General features: G+C 40.5%; 1 protein-coding gene across 5 annotated transcripts in view; it reads right to left on the reverse strand.

Moving 5' to 3' along the window:
* CAST (calpastatin) overlaps positions 1-19814 on the reverse strand; it is a 94942-nt gene that overhangs the window by 40202 nt on the left and 34926 nt on the right. For 3 of the 5 annotated variants that reach the window (XM_054031915.1, XM_054031916.1, XM_054031918.1), the window contains 7 exons: positions 11457-11516; positions 9398-9463; positions 6379-6429; positions 4997-5053; positions 4757-4873; positions 731-844; positions 570-638 (listed from right to left, as the gene is read on the reverse strand). In XM_054031915.1, coding sequence (XP_053887890.1) covers positions 570-638; positions 731-844; positions 4757-4873; positions 4997-5053; positions 6379-6429; positions 9398-9463; positions 11457-11516 — 534 coding nt within the window. The remainder of the gene's footprint in view (positions 1-569; positions 639-730; positions 845-4756; positions 4874-4996; positions 5054-6378; positions 6430-9397; positions 9464-11456; positions 11517-19814) is intronic. The other 2 variants (XM_054031917.1, XM_054031920.1) reach the window with 1 other exon arrangement.

Below are 19814 nucleotides of genomic sequence, written 5' to 3' on the forward strand. Positions count from 1 at the left end.
TCTATGGTGGACACCCAACATTTAGCAGAGATGCAGCAAACATGATCTTAAAGGCTCACCTTGCACTACTAGGAACTACTACAAGGAAACAAAACAATACTGAGGGCAGCTACCACAGATGGAATGAACTTCAGTGTTGTGTGTGTTTGCTTTTCCCCCAGAAGGAGGCATCTAGCCTCTCTGGTTCAATGCAGATCATTGCAATTTAGGACCTTGATGGAAGAGTGTATAAATGAGACTTTTTAGGGGGGGGGAGGGAGCAGGGGGAAGGAAACAGGATCCTTTGCAGAGAACTCGTGGAAACCAAAACTAGAAACCTGCTCTGAATCAGTACAAGTTCAACAGATATTAAACATTTTCAAAAGATAATTGTTTACCAGTTACCTCTCAATTACAATAACAAGATTATTTGTAGTCAGCTGATTAGTTAATATTTTGTAAAGATTTATTTTTAAAGATGAAACATACTGAAGTTTTATTGATAATGTTAGATTTTGGGAAAGGCATTAAAAATTAGGAAAGTTGTGTTTTATACAAGAGGGCTTATATGTCATTATATTGTTACCTACTTTTTCAGGTGGCTTAGTAGGTGCAGCTTCGACAGCAGAAGATGGAGCTGCTGATTTATTTTCTTTAGTCTGAAAAAAAGGTGAAAATAGTGCTGAAAGCCAGTGTAAAGGCATTAGGTTAATACAAAGCAGTTGATTTGTGTTAGACTATAGTTACCTACCTCAGCACTTGGCTTATCAGCTGTCGCAACCAAACCAACAGCAGTGACTGCACCAACTGTAGCTGCAGCTGCACCAGCTGCACCACTCGCTAGTGATTTATTTTCAGTTTTAGGCTAGGGGGAAAAAGTAGAAGAGTGTATATGGCTTTGTGCTAACAATTTTAAAAAGAGAACTATAATGGAAATGTTCTATCCTAGTATATATCCTACATTACTCCAATTGTCAATACAACTTTTGTGCAAATTTCAAGGACAGAACAGGAAAAAGATTATTAATGCTGCTAAGCAACATTCTGTGCTGAAGGAAAGGTGCCGTTTTAGTGGGATTCTCTCTTTCGTTCCTTTGATAACATTGAGATAGTATAGCTTACGACAAACGACACACTGATTTCTGGTGCAGAAGGAGAAAGTTCATTAAAAGCAAATGGTACTAAAGTTTAGTAAGTATTTTATAAAAAGATTATAAAATTCTACCCAAAATGCACTAAAATAGGTAATTTTATTCTGCTAGTTTATATTTCTTCATATGCGGGGTTCACTACAAGTATAAAACACCAAGATGGGAAGCGGAGTTCTGAGTCTCTGAAATTCTCATTTACTGCAGCTTCCTCTGAAAAAACGCTAATTCACTGAACTAACCGGAGACTCAGTAGATGACTGAAGTCCAATAATAGCAGCTGGTGATGGAGAAAAAAAGATTGCATTTTACATTATGCAGTCTCAAGTCTATAACATACACTAAAATAGTTTGTACGCAGTGTTGTTTTAAACGTATTGGTCCCAGGATACTAGAGAGAGAAGGTATTTGAGGTAATATTTTCCATTGGACCAACTTCTGTTGGTGAGAGAGACAAACTTTCGAGCTTACACAGAGCCTGAAGAAGAGCTGTGCGTAAGCTTGAAAGCTTGTCTCTCTCACCAATAGATGTTGGTCCAATAAAAGATATTATCCCAAACACCTTCTCTCTCTCTCTCTCTCTCTCTCTCTAATCAAACAGTTTATTATCTACTAAAATATTTGGTACTCATATGAAATTGAATAAACCAAAATTGGGGTCATGCTATTTTTTAATAAGCAGTAAGTCTGGCAGCTGCTAGTTTGTACAGATTCCATGACTCTCCACAAACACTGCCTACGCCCCCTCCCAGATACACTTCAAAGTTGAAGACACCCTGGGTGTAAAGAAGCTCCTAGTAACAGAGAAACATGGTATAGTCCCCAGCCTTGATTTTTTATTCTTTGGAGGGGCGAGAGGGAGGAGTTTACGGAATCTTCCCCCAAAACCTTCCACTGCCTGGGAGCTGCAAGGAGCAGCACAATCTGGCACAGCCCACTCCAGATACAGATCCATCTCCCTAAAGTAAGATCTGTCGAGAAAGGGAAGCCATGAAGGCAGCATGAGAGGCTAGGAAATTAAGGAAGTAAAACAAAAATACAGGAGGTAAAATAAATTTGTAAAATCTCAGATCTCAAAATCTGCCACAAATCATGAGAGATTTTTACCCACAATTTTCTAACTCATTCCTCTATAAGTAAAACATGAAAGATGTGGGGCTTTACAGTCTTCATGCTTCAGGTGTACAGGGAATGATTTTGGCCTCACACTCCATGTTATCTAGTCTGAGTCACCGAGTCCCAGGATACCTCTATACTGCAATCAAAGGTGTGACTGCAGCTCAGGTAGGAATGCCAACACTAGCTTTAATCTAGCTAGCATGACTCCATATAGCAGTGTAGATGAGCAGCACAGACTAGCAACGCAAGTATGTACCTCAAGTTCCAGACATGCTTGTGCAGCCCAGGTTGGGGTCCATGCCATTGCCTCTACCCTTATTTTTAGCCATGGGAGCTACATTAAAGCGAGGGGGGTATGCCAGCTGGTGCTACAATTACACCTCCCACTGCAGTGTAGACATACCCTAAATCCTAGGCAGACATCTGAGAGAAATTTACCCAATGACAGAGTAATCTGAATGTTTATTCTCCCATTTTGCTTTCTGCCCTCTTTTTCCCCTTGACCCCTCTGAATTTACTCCTTCTGTTCTTCTTTCCCCTCTCCTTAAGCTCCCATCAGCAGGGCTGGCTCTAGGCACCAGCAAAACAAGCTGGTGCTTGGGGCGGCACATTTTTAGGGGCGGCATGGCCGGCGCCAGAATGCCGCCCCTAAAAATGTGCCCCGGCCGCCCTAGCTCACCTCCGCTGCTGCTGCCACGGCGCGCAAAACAGCTGATTCGCGCACCGCTACTCGCCCTCCCTCCCAGGCTCTCAAACCTGGGAGGGAGGGGGAGATCCTGAACGGCCGTTTCGCGCGCCGCTGCTCCCCCTCCGTCCCAGGCTTGAAAGCCTGGGAGGGAGGGGGAGAAGTGGCGCCCGCGCCGCGGCCACTCGGAATCTCCCCCTCCCTCCCAGGCTCTCAAACCTGGGAGGGAGGGGGAGACTCCGAGTGGCCGTGGCGCGGTGCCGCTTCTCCCCCTCCCTCCTAGGCTTGAGAGCCTGGGGGGAGGAGGCAGGGCTGGGGATTTGGGGAAGGGGCGGAGTTGAGGCGGGGCCGGGGGTGGGGTAATTAAAGAACGGGGGGGGAAGGGGGGGCGGCCAAAATTGTTTTTGCTTTGGGCGGCAAAAATCCTAGAGCCGGCCCTGCCCATCAGTCCTGCAGGCTGTGGGGAGTGCTGCACATCTGCATCCTGCCAGCTTCCACATTTGGACCAGTCGTTGGCACTCAAAAATCTGCCTGAAACACTCAACAGAGAAGGGAGCCAAACATCAAGTAGGGCAGCGCTCATGTATTAAACAGAGCAAGGCACACACCCTTGATTGACCCTAGGGTCCCCAATCTGCTCACGTGTTTTATTAAGGATGGAAAGAGAGGAACAAATTGACAAAGGGTATGTTTACACTGCAATGTAAGCCAAGGGTTCAGACTCAGGCTCAAGCCTAACCCCTCTTCTGTCTACACACAAATCATGCTAATGCAGGGCTCAGACCCAGAGTCCCAATACCCCATGGAGGTGGAAGGTCAGAGCTTGAGTCAAGCCAGGACCTAGGGTTCAAGCCCTATTGCTTTACAGTGTAAATGCAGCCTTACTGGACTTGTGCTCAGAGTCTTCCAAAAGTATTCCACAATCAGACAGGAACTTGCTTTGTCCTCTGAACAGTCAAGTTTGGTGACAGGTCAAGTTTTCCCACACAGCATCATGAACAAAGGGCTAGAGCAACCACATTTTGGGAGGATGCTAGGAAGTCTGGGATAAGGGTCATTGGACTTGGGCCCACATAATGCACTGGAAACACTGGGTTTATGACCCAGGGGTCAACAGTTCCTAACCTGGGTTATAACTGAGTGTATATGCTCAAGCCCTAGGTTAACAAAACCAGGGTCTTCTAACTTGAGTTCTACTAACCCTGAGCTTACATTACAGTGCAGACATACCCAAAGAATGGCCTGAGCCTGAGCAGTGAGGAGTTTGCAGGGGAACGTGACAAGAGTCTCAAACGTGCAGTACTTCTGGCTTAGGCAGGCCTGCAACTGCCAGTAATTTTATATGGTTCACCTTCAAAAACATCCACGACACCTTACAAAGCTAAGGATGGCTTAAGAGAGGATCTGAAGCTTGACAGAACACCCTTATTACAGAATACCTATTAAAAGAGGCTGTTTCCAATGAGATGTTCAGTCATGTATATTCTGTAGACAATGCTTGCAACGTTATTCTCATCAGTGCTTTTGAATCAGAACATTCAAGGTATTATTAAAGTTAAATAAGCAAAATGCAAAGGACCCATTAACTCCCAAACAGTAAAGTTTTATACATGCTTAGTGTAGCTTAGACTGTAGTTTAATGCAGCACAAAAAGCTTTGTCACACATACCTTCAAAAAGGCAGTCTGTCTTTCGGACCAGAACTGTCTTTTTGTTCAGTGTTTGCAGATGCCTAGCACAATGGGGTCCGTGACTAGGGCTAGTAGGTACTCCCTCAATACAAACAGACACACAAAGTAATAAAGGGCTCGCCACTTCTGCTTTACCTTTGGTTCTTCTATTGAAGATACTTGCGTTGACTTTTCAGTCTGACCAGTGGCCGCTTTTCCTGGACTAGTTTTTTTAGAACTTTTCGCTACAGAAGGTTTGGATGGGCTTTTTGCCTGTACAACCATAAATATGCTATTAATATATAGGACAGATTTTAGTATTCTTGTGTTTTTGTTTTGAGAAAACTAACAAACCAATGAAACAAACAAAAGCAGAAGAACATGTAAATAACTCACCCCACCAGGTTCCCTTTGCTTCTCTTCAGACTGATGTTTAGTTTGAGAATCATCTGGCTGTCAATAATAATACAGATATATTAGAATATATTAGAAAATATTTAACTGTGAAGAGGTATTCAACTCAATGGATTTTTAGTCTAGTTTACTTAACATACATGTAACTTTCATCTGTTCGGATAGACAATTTAGAGACACAGGAAATTATTATTTTCTGAGTATCAGGGCTGCACAAACAAAGGAAGATACTATTCCTGCTCCAACCAGATTACACACATCCTACAGGCACAATCATGTGAACACTTATCTGTATAGGACTAAATATACTAGTAAGGGGAAAGCCATGTCTGGGAGTAGTTGTAGCCAGGCTTTAAACACAAAGAGGTCTTTCAAAGGGTTGTAAAAATATTTCTCTCAAGTTATTTATATCCTTTTTGTTAGCTATACATTCCCATTTGTTTACTTCATAGTGATAGTTTTTCCTGTAGCCTCTCAAGTAATCTCAAGGAAAGGCACAGTGCATATTCAGCTAGCTCAGCTGGCGAGTTCACACCTAGGTGCCATATGAGAAAAAGCATAGTCCAGGTTTGTGGAAATGAATTTTTCTTCATTCGTTCACTGTTTAAAGTTTGAGAGAAAAGATCTATAAGTATGGGTTATCTTTCTTTGTAAATGTGTATTTTCATCTTCAAAAATAGTAATGGGCTGAAACTTTGCATATGTCCTTGCAAAAAAAAAAAAAAAAAAAAAAAAAAAAAAATTCAATGTACTGGAATCATTCTGCCTTGTTTTTACTTCAGGGTTGTTTAAAAAAAGAACAAAAACTAGTTTTCAGGTTCCTTCCCCTGCCTACTGAAGGAGAAAGAGGAAAAAAAAAAAAAGAAATAACTTTAAAAAAAACTGTTTTTTACTAGGCAGATAGAGCTACCTATTCCTCTCCCTAGGAAAACTCTGCAGGAGAGAAAGCAGTACGCAGGAGACTATATCCTTGTGAATTCTGAGGCATCCATGCAGCAACACAGACTCTGCATCAAGTTCTATGAGCACCTCCCCCCTTCCCTGAGAATCAGGGAGATCAGCTTTCTCTGTTCTTTCCCACCCACACATGCCCTAAAAGGTGCAGGGTGGATTTAATGCTGGTTTCTGCTTAGAAATCTGCTGGTAGAGGGGAAGCCCAACAGAGTGTCTGCTCCCCAGAAATGTGCTATGTCAACTCCTAACAGCGGAGCTCCTGTTCCAACTCATCTGCAGGCAGGTTTGTTTCCTTTCACCATATGAGAAGATGGGAGCATCTGGTCCAGTAGTGGCAGAATTTAGCTTATCATTACTAACTTCTCTGAAGAAGAACAACGCACAATGATTAAATAAAAGTAGTAGCTTACCTTTAGTGACTGTGCTACTTTTCCAGGTTCTGTTTTTGCAGTTTGTGTGCTCTAAAATATATAAAAAAATTATATTCAGAACAAAAGATCAAAAAAGCAGCTTAGTTCTTTTTATGTTTTAAAACATATTGCATATTTTATACATACACGATCACTCAAATATATCTGCATTATAAATAAATAATGCCCTCATCCTTCAATTTACAACACATGGGCACAGAACCCTGCTCATGCATTGTAAGTTACTGGAGCAGAGTCAAAACACAGCAGATAAACTCACACACATACACACGGCCAATGGGAGCTGCAGGGGAGGTGACTGTGGACCGGGCAGCGCACAGAGACACCTGGCCACGCCTCTGCATAGGAGCCAGAGAGGAGGACATGCAACTGTTTCCAGGAGGTGCTTGAGATAAGCGCCGCCCAGAGTCTGCACCCCTGATCTCCTCCTGTGCCCTATCCCCCTGCTCCAGCCCTGATCCCCCTCCTGCCCTCCAAACCCCTTGGTCCCAGCCTGAAGCACCCTCCTGCACCCCAAACCCCTCATCCACATCCCAGAGCCCTCCCCCCCGCACCCCAACTCCCTGCCCCAGCCCAGAGCCCCCTCCTGCACTCTGAACTCCTAATTTCTGGCCCTGCCCCAGAGCCGCACCCCTCCCCCCCTCCCACACCCCAACCCACTATTTTGTGAGCATTCATGGCCCCCCGTACAATTTCCATATGCAGATGTGGCCCTCAGGCCAAAAAGTTTGCCCACCCCTGTTCGAAGTCATATCTGCTTACTTTATTGAGACCATGTCAGTATAGTTATACTCTGCTGGCAAAGCACTCCCAGTGCAGACACAGCTATACTAGCATAGCTGTGCTTTTGCTGGCATAGCTTATTCTTCTCCCCAAGTAAAATAAGGCTATATCTACACTTAAACTACTAAAACGTAGAAACTTACTACAGTGATGGGAGAGGTTCTCCCATCGCTATAGTAAATCCAGCTCCCCAGAGGCAGTAGCTAGGTCAACGGATAAATTCTTCCATCAATCTACTATCATCTCCACAGGGACTTAGGTCAGCATACTACCATAGGCCAGCCTGAGCTATATCAGTAACAGTGCAGTTTTGCCAGTATAAAAACATTTACCCTTGAGGCTTCTGCCAGCACAACTATGTCTGTCACATATCGCGTCCCTGAGCAATAGAGCTATGTGGCAAATCATTGCAGTGTACACTGTAAAAGTGGCCTGACTTTTTTATTATTATTAATTTTAGGTTTTTTTACTGTACTCCTTCAAAGTTAACATAGCTATTGGAGAGTTAGGTGGAGTTTTCAGTGGATCATGTATCATCAACAGTATTTTTTCTAAGTTTTAGCTGCATAATTATTGAGTGAAAGCCTGGCTCCAGTAACCATACGGCAAGTTGAACTTCAGGCCATCAGTTAGAAAACACATTTTTACTTGGAAGGTAGGCACACTTAGAGACAGAGACAAACTAATAAGGACCCACATTTTTATAGTCACCTGCAATAGAATCACCTTTAAAATAAAAAAAATTGATATAACCACTTGACTATTATTTAAGCATGCAATTTGTCTACTGTAATTTTGCAAGCTTTTTTGTTTCACTTGAGAGGCATTATAAACTATTATTTAGATGTATTTGGCTTTTACATGGATTAGTTGACCCCACCGTGAAGTTTACTGAACAGTTCATTACTCAATATGCAACGATTAAGAAAAAAAAAGATCTATATTAAACCCATGCACAGATCCACAATAAATTTACATGTGAAATTCTGAGGTTGTGCGTGCAATGTGCACATGCATGCATGGGTGCAAGCGACACAAAGATTTTGAAGCCGCAGATTAAGGTATATAGCACCACATCATAATGTATGCAGTAAATAATCATACAAACCACAGAAACAGGGAATACTTTGGAGGTAGGAGTGAAATTTCCTGTACTCCACACTGAAAATAAATCACTTCACCTCATAGACCATATATTTTAAACATATTGATACTTTCTAGACTTTCCATGTAGTTTAAAACTGATCAAGTTTTGTTTCTCAGATACATTCACAGTCTGCATGCATGCATTTACACACTACAGTCTAGCCTCGCTATAACGAACCCCCTGGGGATCCAAGCCATTTGCTTGTTATAGGCCGAGGTTCAAGAGCCCTGCCACTGGGGCGGGGCTGACACCTTGAACCCTGCAGCTGCCGTGGCTGGAGCAGCTATCAGCCCCCGTCATGGCCCTGGGGCCAGAGGTGGGGATCCAGGGACCAGGTTCATTATAGTCAAAGGTTCACTATTATGAAGGGCATTATAGAGAGAGGGTACACTTGTATACCTACCATATGTATGTGTGCATGCATACAAATACATGTACATATTCTGAAACACGCACACTTAACACCATCAATCAAGTAAATCAGTTATCGAAGCAAGTATCCTAATCTTCCAGGACTTCTGGTCCAAGAAGATTGTGTGTGTTTGTGCAGAGATGAAGCTAGAAATTTTGTTTTAACATTATTACATTATCAATCAAACACATTTTTGCCATGAGCTGCCTTTAATTGATGGTTGGAGCAATAAGGAAATACAGGTCTGTCGCATCTTACATGCATTTAACATGCGCGATTTCAGCTTTACGCTGTCGGCAAAAACAAAAGCAAAAAAAAAGAGAAAAAACAACAATTTTAATACTGTACCTATAGTGTGGGCGGTTCCGCCCGCCATTCAACTCAATGTAATTTTGACTATACGCGGTTTTCGCTTTACGCGCTAACCGCGGAACGGAACCTCCGTGTAACATGAGACTTGCCTGTACAACCGACGTGAAGGTGTGAGGAACTAGAATTTGTTTTTGATGATTGATCTCCAAGGTGTGTTGGGCCCATAAGGAAGATTGCAATGTGAATAAGCATGATAAATGAAAGACTCGTGGTGGAAGTAATTAAGTGGTGAAAACATGCTGCTGCTGTGACTGTAGACAGAGACATAGTCAATTGTGCATCACCTGAACTTTGTGTCTCTTCCTGCTGTGAGATTGCTGTCCACTGGTCTGGCTATGGCTTGAAGTAGCCTGGTATTAAAGTACAAATTCAGGTTTTTTAAAAATGCATTTCCCAAGAAACGTAGAGAGACTTGCAGGAAAAATGAGACAAAATATTTTACTACCATTTATGTTTGTACATGAAAACAGCCTGTACTGAAACTGCTAGAGATATCTGTTACTGAGAGTTAAATTCAAACCTCTGTGCTGCTCATTTTACCAATATGTTATTAGTAACCATATGTGACAATTTTCTTATAGAGCAAGTAGTCCTTTCTCGCAATTTGATTGTATATTTACCTGATTGTTTGTTTTAAATTCTAGGGGGGAGGGTTAATGTATTTTTTTAAATTAATATTAAACAGAATTGTTCACAGTAAAAATGGCATCAGATGTGTAATAGTTTGATTTAGGAAATAAAATCTATAGCCAGATGTGTTTTCGCTTGCAAATGCAATTTCAGCTCTTCTGGCCTGTTTAGACCTTGTAAGCAGATAATAAAGAAACATATCAGGATCCTGTTTTCAGAGTTCATCTAGGGTGACCAGATGAGAGGAAGAAAATATCAGGACATTTGGGGGGGGGGGGGGGGGCGGGTTTAGAGCATGTTAGGAGTGAGTTCGCTCTTTGATACAGGTTCATAATTAATCTATCATCATCAGGAAACATCTTAAATTAGTGACGGACAAACAACGAATCTCTAAATTTATGAGTCGTGATGATCACGCAGGATTAGACAAAGGTTTAATAAATTGTCCGGTTTATTGTCAGGAGTATAGTAGCTAGGTCTTGTGGACTGTGTGTGGAGATTAAGATTTATAAATTAGATATTTTGGCATCCATTGTAGCTGCGACTGTTAAAAGAGCTGAGTGACAAACATCCTTGAGGAATTATAGCATAGCACTATTTGAATTGGCAGAGGTGATACAAAGGAAAAGAAGAAGAAAATTGCTTATTACCAAGAAATATTCTGACATTCATAGATTCTAGGACTGGAAGGGACCTCGAGAGGTCATCGAGTCCAGTCCCCTGCCCACATGGCAGGACCAAATACTGTCTAGACCATCCAAGTAGTTGGTGATTTTAAAGGTGCTACCGCTTTGAAAATTTTGCTGTTATTTGTAGAAGTTTGGCAAATGAGCTTCACTTGTTAAATCAGACTTCAGACTAAATTAGAATGTTGAAGTGGATTCTCCTGTAATGCTAATAAACATAAACAGGCTGACAGTGGACTTCAACCTTAAAGTGACATGATTGAACTTTGACCTACCAGTCTGGCATTAGGGTCACATATGTATAACATTAGAAAAATCCATATCTTGTAGGACACTACATTGTTCCCTACCCGATCTGGTTCAGAAAGCTGACAAGTTATTGAAATGAGCAAAAACCCTATTCTGGAGGGCAGGATTTTTGTCAGTTTCAATATTTTGATCCTGAGCAAGAATGTACAGCTAGGCAGAGAGGAGGGAAAACATCATTGTTACATTTTTTATATTACGATAGTGACCAAAAAGCCTTAATCAGGATTAAGGCCCCTTTCTACAAAGGCATAGATGAAACAGCCTCTTGCCCTGAGGAGCTTGCAACCTTATTGTTGTGCTGTGTCTTCAAGTGTAAAAGACAATAGGAAGGAAGATAGTAGAGAGGAATGAGGGTATCATTAACGAGAACATGTGTTTTCACATTGACTAACTCAGGCCCAAATTCTTCATTGGGACTATTCACATAAATAAAGTTACACCTGTAATTAAGGGTTTGCAGGATCAGGGCCTATATGCATAACTCAGAGGTTCTGAAATAAGCTAAAATGTTATATTAGTATTAATTAATTTAATCCACAGTCCTCACAGTGTTTTGCATAAGAGGACAAGTGTCTTTATCCCTATTTTGCAGATGTGGAAACTAAGGTACAGATAAGTGACTTCGTCAAGGTCATATATTGAGTCAGTGACAGTCTGAAGTAAAATCCTGGTCTTCTGACTTATAAATCGCGAAGATTCATTTCTTAGGACTTCATACCTTTGTTTCAGTGGGCTTCATATCTGATGCTTTTGTTGCAATAGTAGAAGGGGGCTGTGTCTGGGGGGAGAAAAATCAAAACGTTACTTCAAAACAATATCACCCTCACATAAAATGTTAAGACTATTATGAATACAGACGTTTGTATCATGCAAGTATATAGGTTTGTTAAAATTCAGGCTAAAATTCAGGGTGAGGATTGGAGATTAGGCCTATCACTTTTATTCTGATTCTCTGCCAAACTAGAAAACATTCTCCTACTCTGCTTCTCTGTGAGTAGGTAGGGTTCCCAAGGTATAATGTAGAAACAGCCTCTTCTCTTAAGTATGCTAAAAGCAGATTTCTAACTGAATATTGGAATATATAAGAATCCTGCTCTCCAATGCTGAAACATCTATGGATATATTACGTTGCCAAAAATAACATTTAATATACACTCTTAGCTTCATAGATTTTTAAGGCCAGAAGGGATCATTATGATTTTCTAGCCTAAGCTCCGATGTAACACATGCCACAGAATTTCATGAACTGGTTCCTAAATTAAGCCCATATCTCATAGTTGAGCTACAGCATATTTTGTATTTTTTTTCAGAAAGACATTCAGTCTTGATTTGAAGACTTCAAGTCATGTAGAAGGCACCAATCCCTTTGTAAGTTGTTCCAATGGTTAAATCAACCTCATTATTTAAAAACTGTGCCTTATTTTTAGCTTGAATTTATCTACCTTCAGCTTCCAGAAATGGAATTAGTATTCCAGTAACTGTCTCAAAACTGTTGCACTATTCCTATTAAATATTTCTCTGTTTATACAAACAAGAATTACATTAGCCGTCTTAGCCACAGCATTGTCCTAGGAGCTCATATTCAGTTAGTTATCCACCAAGACGCTAAACTTTATCGTGAACTGCTTTCCAGAATACAGTCCCAACCCGGGGAATGTTATCTAAACTCTTTTTTCCTAAATGTAGGACTTTGCACTTTACGATATAGTTCACATGAACACAGTGGCAATGTCACTTTCCTCATTTACCTCTTTTCTCCTAGAAGACTTTCAAAGAAAAGGAAGAAAAATTTAAGGTTAGTCCATGGTGAATGCGTTGCATTAAGCACTTCCAAAATCTTCCAGAATTTTTCATCACAGAAAAAGATAGGACAAAATTAAAGGAAGTTTAAAAGGACACAAAGCAATTTCTAAAATTGCTTAAAAAAAAAATAAAAAAAAAAATCTAAATCTGTCCCTGATCCCTCCTGCCAATTTGGGTGTGTCACTGGGTGATTGATCTCTTTAAATCACACCAAGGCTGTAATTAATTCCCTGCTTCCCAGCCTGAGGGGGCAGGACTAAGAAGGGTCAGGTGATAGTTTAATGGACACCTGGGCCTTATATAAAACGGCTGAGAGATATCAGTCTGGGAGTGGAACCACAGGCAGGAGGCCAGGTACTCCAGGTGAACTAGCCTGGGAGCTCAGTGCTCTGTACTAGAGCAGGGAAGGATACATGGAACAGAACCACAGCAGCGGCAGAGAATGGTACTCCAGGGGAACCAGCCTGGGAGGCCAAGTACTCTATCCCACAGCTAGAAAGACTAATCAAATATAGCCCAAAGGGTGGCCTGAAGAGAAGTCCCTGAAAGGCTGAAGAACCTTCCTTTTTTGTTGGGATTTTTACTTTGACTTTTGCTATTCTGAAAGGAGTTATGTTTGTTTGTGGGTCAGCTGGAGGGCTAAGTCACATCTCCAGCACAGACCAGTGTATGAAGAGACGGCAGGAAGGAAGGAAACTGAAGGCGGCTGGTAGTGCCACACTCAACCAGCAGAGTGCACTATGCGGCAGCCATGCCCTATCACACTGTGGATTTAGTCACATTTTTCTATTTTCAAAAGACATTTTTATCTCCCTGGTCTGCTGTATAAAAGACGCACACCGAAGAGGAAAAACTGTACAAGATAAACAGTGAAACTGTTTATAACACAAAGTGTCATTGCAATGCACGAAGTAAACAAACTGAGTAAGTACAGGATTCTCAGATATTACGTATAAAATTTGTGGGTAAATATATTTTCAGCAGAAATAAAACAAACGAATAGTGTCACTTTAATTAAGGCAATAATGGAGCTATGCTGCACAACTAACTCTTACAAGCAAGCTTGTACTCCACTCCTTTTCTTATATCCTGGACATATTTATCACAGGTTTACTTTCTCCAAATGCACTTCGGATACAACATACAACTGACCTAACTATAGAAGTGTTCTGAGTACTGTATGTAAACAAGTCCATTTTTCTCTCCAGAATGGATGCAATACAAAAATGGAAAAGTAAAGGCACATTCTGAAAACAAAATGCATCATAATCCATAAAGATGTCTACATGAAGGGTTGAAACAAATATTCCTTTTGGACAACCTCTTTAATCTATCTCAGGTAACAGAAACTCCAGGGGATGACGCCTCTATATCTTGTTCTACAACACAATACCCTGAGGCAGAAGCAGATTACACATATAAAGTCACCTCAGTTCTTGCTACATGACTAACAAGTATCTGTGCCACCCCATCTCATAGTAGTCACCCTCAATGTGCGTCTTTACTACATCACAGTAACACAGATGAGCACACCACCCCCAAACACATAATGCTACATACACATCATCACCACACTTCTGAGTCACCTTTTTCTCACTTACAATACACAGAGAGTAGTTGAAATACATGCAATAAGCATTCACATCTTCCTCTCTTTTAAGCACTCTGTGTGCACACAACATTGTAATTTGTGCTAATAACGGACAATGTATTCATCAAGTGCTTTTACCAAAGGCAGTCTGTTTAATGTGACTATGCCAAACAACAGCTACTGTCTCCATCTCTTGTCAAAACACCTCACAGAACAGTTTCACTTAGTGTTGTGAATGTCTGTTTATTTAAGGACGACAGATGAAGGGGTTAATTCTTCAAGGAGAAAAGTCTGAGAAAGGACTGGCTTTGGTCTTGGTGGGTCAACAATTATGTGGATCCACTAGCTATTCCCCCCTGAAAAGGCCTGAGCGTGGGTGGCGTGGAAACCAGACCACTACCTCAGTGGCCTGAAGCACAGGTTGTCCCCCTGCTGCAGGTGACTTGCTCTACAGGATAGCATGGAGGGAGGTAGGACAGTGCTATCAGGGTCTTCCTGCTCCTTCTGGGCCATAGTGTAGCCTGGGATGCACTTAAAGACCCTCCCACCTGTGGTCCCCAGAGATCAAGGACTTCAACTGCCTCAGGCACTTCCCTTGAATGGGTATTACAAGGCAGTGGAGGGAGATTTTTTTATCCTCCCAATCCCTGTATCACACAAGAACTTGGCACAATCTGACCCCCTTATCTGTGAGCAAAAAAAAAGCATGTTAATAAATAAATATGTAAAAGTGTCATGCTTATTTGATATCTGCTAGACCACCTATATAACAAGTTGGCTGTTTAACGTGAGGCAATTTTGGATGGTTTCATTTTACTGTTCTTGATGGTGGTGTGTATGTCCATGTGTACTAGCCAACAACATGCTGCTATAAAAAAAAAAAAAAAAAACCCTATATTCTCCATTTACCACAATCTAAACGTACAGAACAGATCAAGTTTTGTCCTCTGATGCAACACAAATGTATGTCAGGCTTGGAGATAAATATTAAAATGTTACCTAGTAACTAGCACAATAGCTGACTGATTCATGGCTTAAATAGAACTTGGAGAGGTTTTAACATGTTTGGAGGCACACCCTGTTATAGTATGAGAATATTGAGCTCTTGTTGGTCTATATCAAACAGGACACATTAAAAAAGATTACATAGTCAAACATATATGGTCAACACAAAACTGAGAGTGTATTTGCTTCAGAACACTATTGTTATTTCAGTATTATCACAACTAAAAGATAAGTAATCAGAAGCAGGCAAAACAAAGTGTACTCCAAGTGCTTATTATAGAGTGTAATTCTGCCTTCACTTACATCCAGGCAATCCCACTGATTTTAGGGATTTCAGTTATGGTTGTGTATCTAAGGGCAAAATTTGGGCTGATAGTACTTCTGGTAAAGCTGTTGCTGCTTCTTCTGACCTGGGGCTCTGTCATAGGCTCACTGCGTGGCCTCAGGCATGTTATTTAACCTCTTGTCTGACTCTCTGTAAAACGGGGACAACAATACCCACTTCCAAGGCTACTGTAAAGGCTAATTGGTTGATCGGTTAGTTAATATTTGAATTATATTTTGAAGGTACAAAATGCTATGAGCTAAATTTTTCATTCCACCTGAATGGATGAAGGAGATGAAAACCTGGGTGATCACCCCAGCCACCTCCATCTCGCCTTCCCTGGACTTGTGGAAACCTTTCAGTTGGTGAGAAGGGGCCAAGAATTGGACCCAGAGACAGCTGTCCCACACAGCTGTCTCCATAAACCTATGGGGATTCCCCAAAAAAGATAACGCTTACTTAACACTATGCTCTTTTATACACACACAATTCCCACTAACTTCATGCTTCAGTTCTTCAGCCAATCACCCACAGGGGTCAGGAAGGATTTTCCCTCCTGCAGTGCACAATGGGCTGGATGTAGTCTGTGTGGGCAAGTGGCTGTTTTCTTATTCACCTTTCTCTGAAGCACCAGCTATTGGTCACAGCTGAAGACAGGTCGCTGGACAGGGTGGACCAGTGTTCTGAGTTGGTTCAAAGAATCCTCTTTCTAGATACATGGCTGGTGTGTCTTGCTTAGGGCTTGTCTACACTGGCACTTTACAGCGCTGCAACTTTCCACTCAGGGGTATGAAAAAACACCCTCCTGAGCACAGCAAGTTTCAGCGCTGTAAAACTCCAGTGTAGACAGTGCACCAGCTCTGGGAGCCATGCTCCGAACACTGGTAGCTACGCCCCTCGTGGAGGTGCTCTGCCGTGACTACACAAGCCACGTTAAAGCGCTGCCGTGGCAGCGCTTTAACATTGCCAGTGTAGACTAGCCCTTATATGCCCAGGGTCGTGCTCACCAAATTAGGGATCTGGAAGGAATTTTCCTCCCGGTCAGACTGACAGGGAACTTAGGTTTAAAAAAAAAAAAAAAAACAACAACATTCTCTGAAGCATTGGGTGTGGTTTATAGGCTGGGATCATGTGAACATATCTTCCATCCCTGTGGCACACAGTTTAGACTCCTAAGGACTGAAATACTTTAGTCTAACTAATTTGGCTTAAGATAGGGGTATCTGGGTGAAATGGAATAGCCTGTGATATACAGGTGGTCATACTAGATGATCTAATAGTCCCTTCTGACCTTAAACTGTATAAAACTGGGTTTTCTGAAATACATGCCCATCTATTTCACAATGAAATTACTGGACTATGTGGAAGTCTGTACATGGTTAAATACTCAAAACAGAAAGTGATAGCAGAAATTTCAGACCAAGTACCTGAAGATTATGTAAATGAAAAAAAAGTACCTATAATATACTTCTGGCTTAAAGATTGCTTACTTTTGTGGGTTTCTTTAGTCAGGTACTATGTAGGAATAATCAACATGGATTTTTTTTTCTAACACTTCCATTTGAATTAAAGCTACATTCAGGAGCGTATCACTAAAAGAACCAACCAACAAAAAACAAACAAACCTGCAAGAGCATAAGGCCAGCACCTATCTTCTCTGTTTGACTTTACAACCTTGTATGTTATAAACAAATCTTTTTATTTGTCATGCTGATTACTGGGGAGATAATCCAAGAAAACTGTAAAAAAAAAAAAATCACTGGAGGCAAAAGTTAGTCTCTTTATTACTAACTTCTGGTTTTCTGCAGAAACCTTTAGTGGTCTTCTGCTAAAATCATACCATGAGACTAATTCTGGCCCCAATTTAGCAAAGCACTTAAGTATGTGCTTACGTCTCATTAAAATCAATGGGACTTAAGCATGTGATTAAAGTTAAGCAAGTACTTAAACTGCTTTGTGGAACAGGCAAAGTTTGCTGAATCATGACCTTACTGGGAAAATTCCTTAATAGACATTAGATTTTGAATCTTCATATAATAATGTATTCTAGATATATTTACTGTGTTTATAATTCAACATAAACATTCATTATTAGCTTAACTAATAAACAGAAGACCTCCTTGTTAGAAAATCATCAATGTATCCAATATAATTATTCACACAGAATTCCATAAACCTTCCACAACTTTAAAGAGTTCACAAGAAAAATATGTTTAAAATAAATCGGCTCCCCCGTAGGCAATAAGAAAATCAGAAACTTGTTGTTTTGAGACCAGAGCTCACAGTCAAGAACATGAAGAATGAACTAAATATGGTAATCTGCAGTGGGCTGTGGTTTATTAAAGTAAACAACTCCAATATTTAATTTAACTAAGCCCAGAATTGAAGTTGCATTGAGACTACAGTATTCTCTTGTAACAAGAGAGGGTGAAAAATCCAAAGGAGTAGTATGCACCGAGAACACTAGGTGGAGCCCAACATGAGGATAAAACTGAACTGACAAAAATGTCTAATCAGCAAATTCCATTCTTAGTTGTGAGCACTAGGAGAGCTAACTCCATCTGGCTAACTAACCCATACTCACCACACGTATTGTATGCATGATATTACAAACAAATGCAAATACGGTGTTGTGCACATATTAGGTTCATGCTCTTACTCTGTTCTGAGCATCAAAAATTCAAATATTGAGAGTTATCTGTAGTGAATCATGCCAAGCAGATAAAGACCACTATGGTTACTAGTCCTGCATGATCAAAAATCTGTGCAGGACTGAACTTGAAGAGGAATCTGGGGGCATTGCCATGGCCAGGCCAAGTTTAAAAACTTCCCCTTCCTGCAATTTTCACATCACAAAGAACGGTTTTTGCAATAGGTATCCTTTCAATACGGTAATGTTTTGCTAAGTGAGATCTAGCATATTCTTTTTCTTATTCTAGCCTTTTTATTGGTGAATAAAAACAGATAAGGCCTAATTCTGACTGACACACACACACACACACACACCCCCATTGAGTCTAGATCTCTCATTCATAATTCAAGGAGGTTTTGGCCAACACAGTAAATCAAGTCTGATTTTGTGGGTGCACAGATTTTGGTCTGAGTCCGAGAACAAACTTTAAGGCCCATCCTGCAAAGATTTACACTTGTGCTCATCTTTACATACTATGAGTAACCCCACTGAAGTTAATGGAACTACATTGCATAAAGTTAAGCACACACAGTAATCTTTCCAGCACTAGAGTCTAAGGTTGTACTTGAAATTTTACTATTTCCTATCAATGCAAATCTGGATTATTCTTTTAGAAAAGTGGTTAAACAAGAATTTAAAATGATCTGAGTTACAGTATTTCACATGTAAATACTGCTAAATAAACAAATAATAATTTAGACATCTGGTAAGGTGAGATCTATAAGAACAGCTGCATTATGAAAGCTTTTACTCTGAAATGACAACATTAAACTATTTGGTCTCTTTTCCACAAATGGGAACTCTGAATTGCAGAATCTTTTGCATCAGGAACTGGAGTTTGAACAAATATGAACCTTAAAACAGATAATGTCTGTAAAGAATTGGCTTTTTTTAGGATATTACATCTTTACCAATAGTTTGAACTCTTCTGTTGTTCTTGTTTTTTAGCATGTAAAGTACTTTGGATGAGTCGTATATTTATGCAGTAGGTTATAACCACCAATATATTCCTTCTTTTATAAAAGCTTTTCTGAGAGACATACTGCGTTTTCCCTGAAATACATTATTTTATTTAAAAAACACCTTAGAAATAAGAGATGGAAAAACCTACTTCTAAAAATATTAAATTCTAAGAAAAACTGAAATCAAAGTATATTTCATCAGGTATTTTAAATAAGGTGTGTGTGTGTGTGTGTGTGTGTGTGTGTGTGTGTGTGTGTGTGTGTGTGTGTGTGTGTGTGTGTGTGAAATCTCAAATGGATGCCAGTAGCAAAAGTAAAAACAGTATACATTTGCATAATACTTTCTAAGTGGATTTCAAAATACAAGGATGAATCTAGAATTATAGAGAAAGAGGAATGATCTTTGTGCAGTAACTGAGCAGACAGACTGCATAATAAGTAAGAGCTATATTACGGAATATCAGATCATGAAATACACTTGAGTAGAAGAGCCACAGGAAGCTAAAAATAAACTGGCTATACAAGAAGGTCCCAATTTTTCACTCATATGATGTGGACCTATAAAAGCAACAGTGATTCAAGTCAGGCAGCTTTACGGGACAAAAGAGACAGTAAAATACTAAGTGATGTTGCATTCACTCTGCCCATAGACAACAAACTGACATTCACCTACATTCCAAGATATTAAAAATTATAAA

The sequence above is a fragment of the Malaclemys terrapin genome, chromosome 6 (assembly GCF_027887155.1).
Source record: "Malaclemys terrapin pileata isolate rMalTer1 chromosome 6, rMalTer1.hap1, whole genome shotgun sequence".
Classification (NCBI taxonomy): Eukaryota; Metazoa; Chordata; order Testudines; family Emydidae; genus Malaclemys; species Malaclemys terrapin.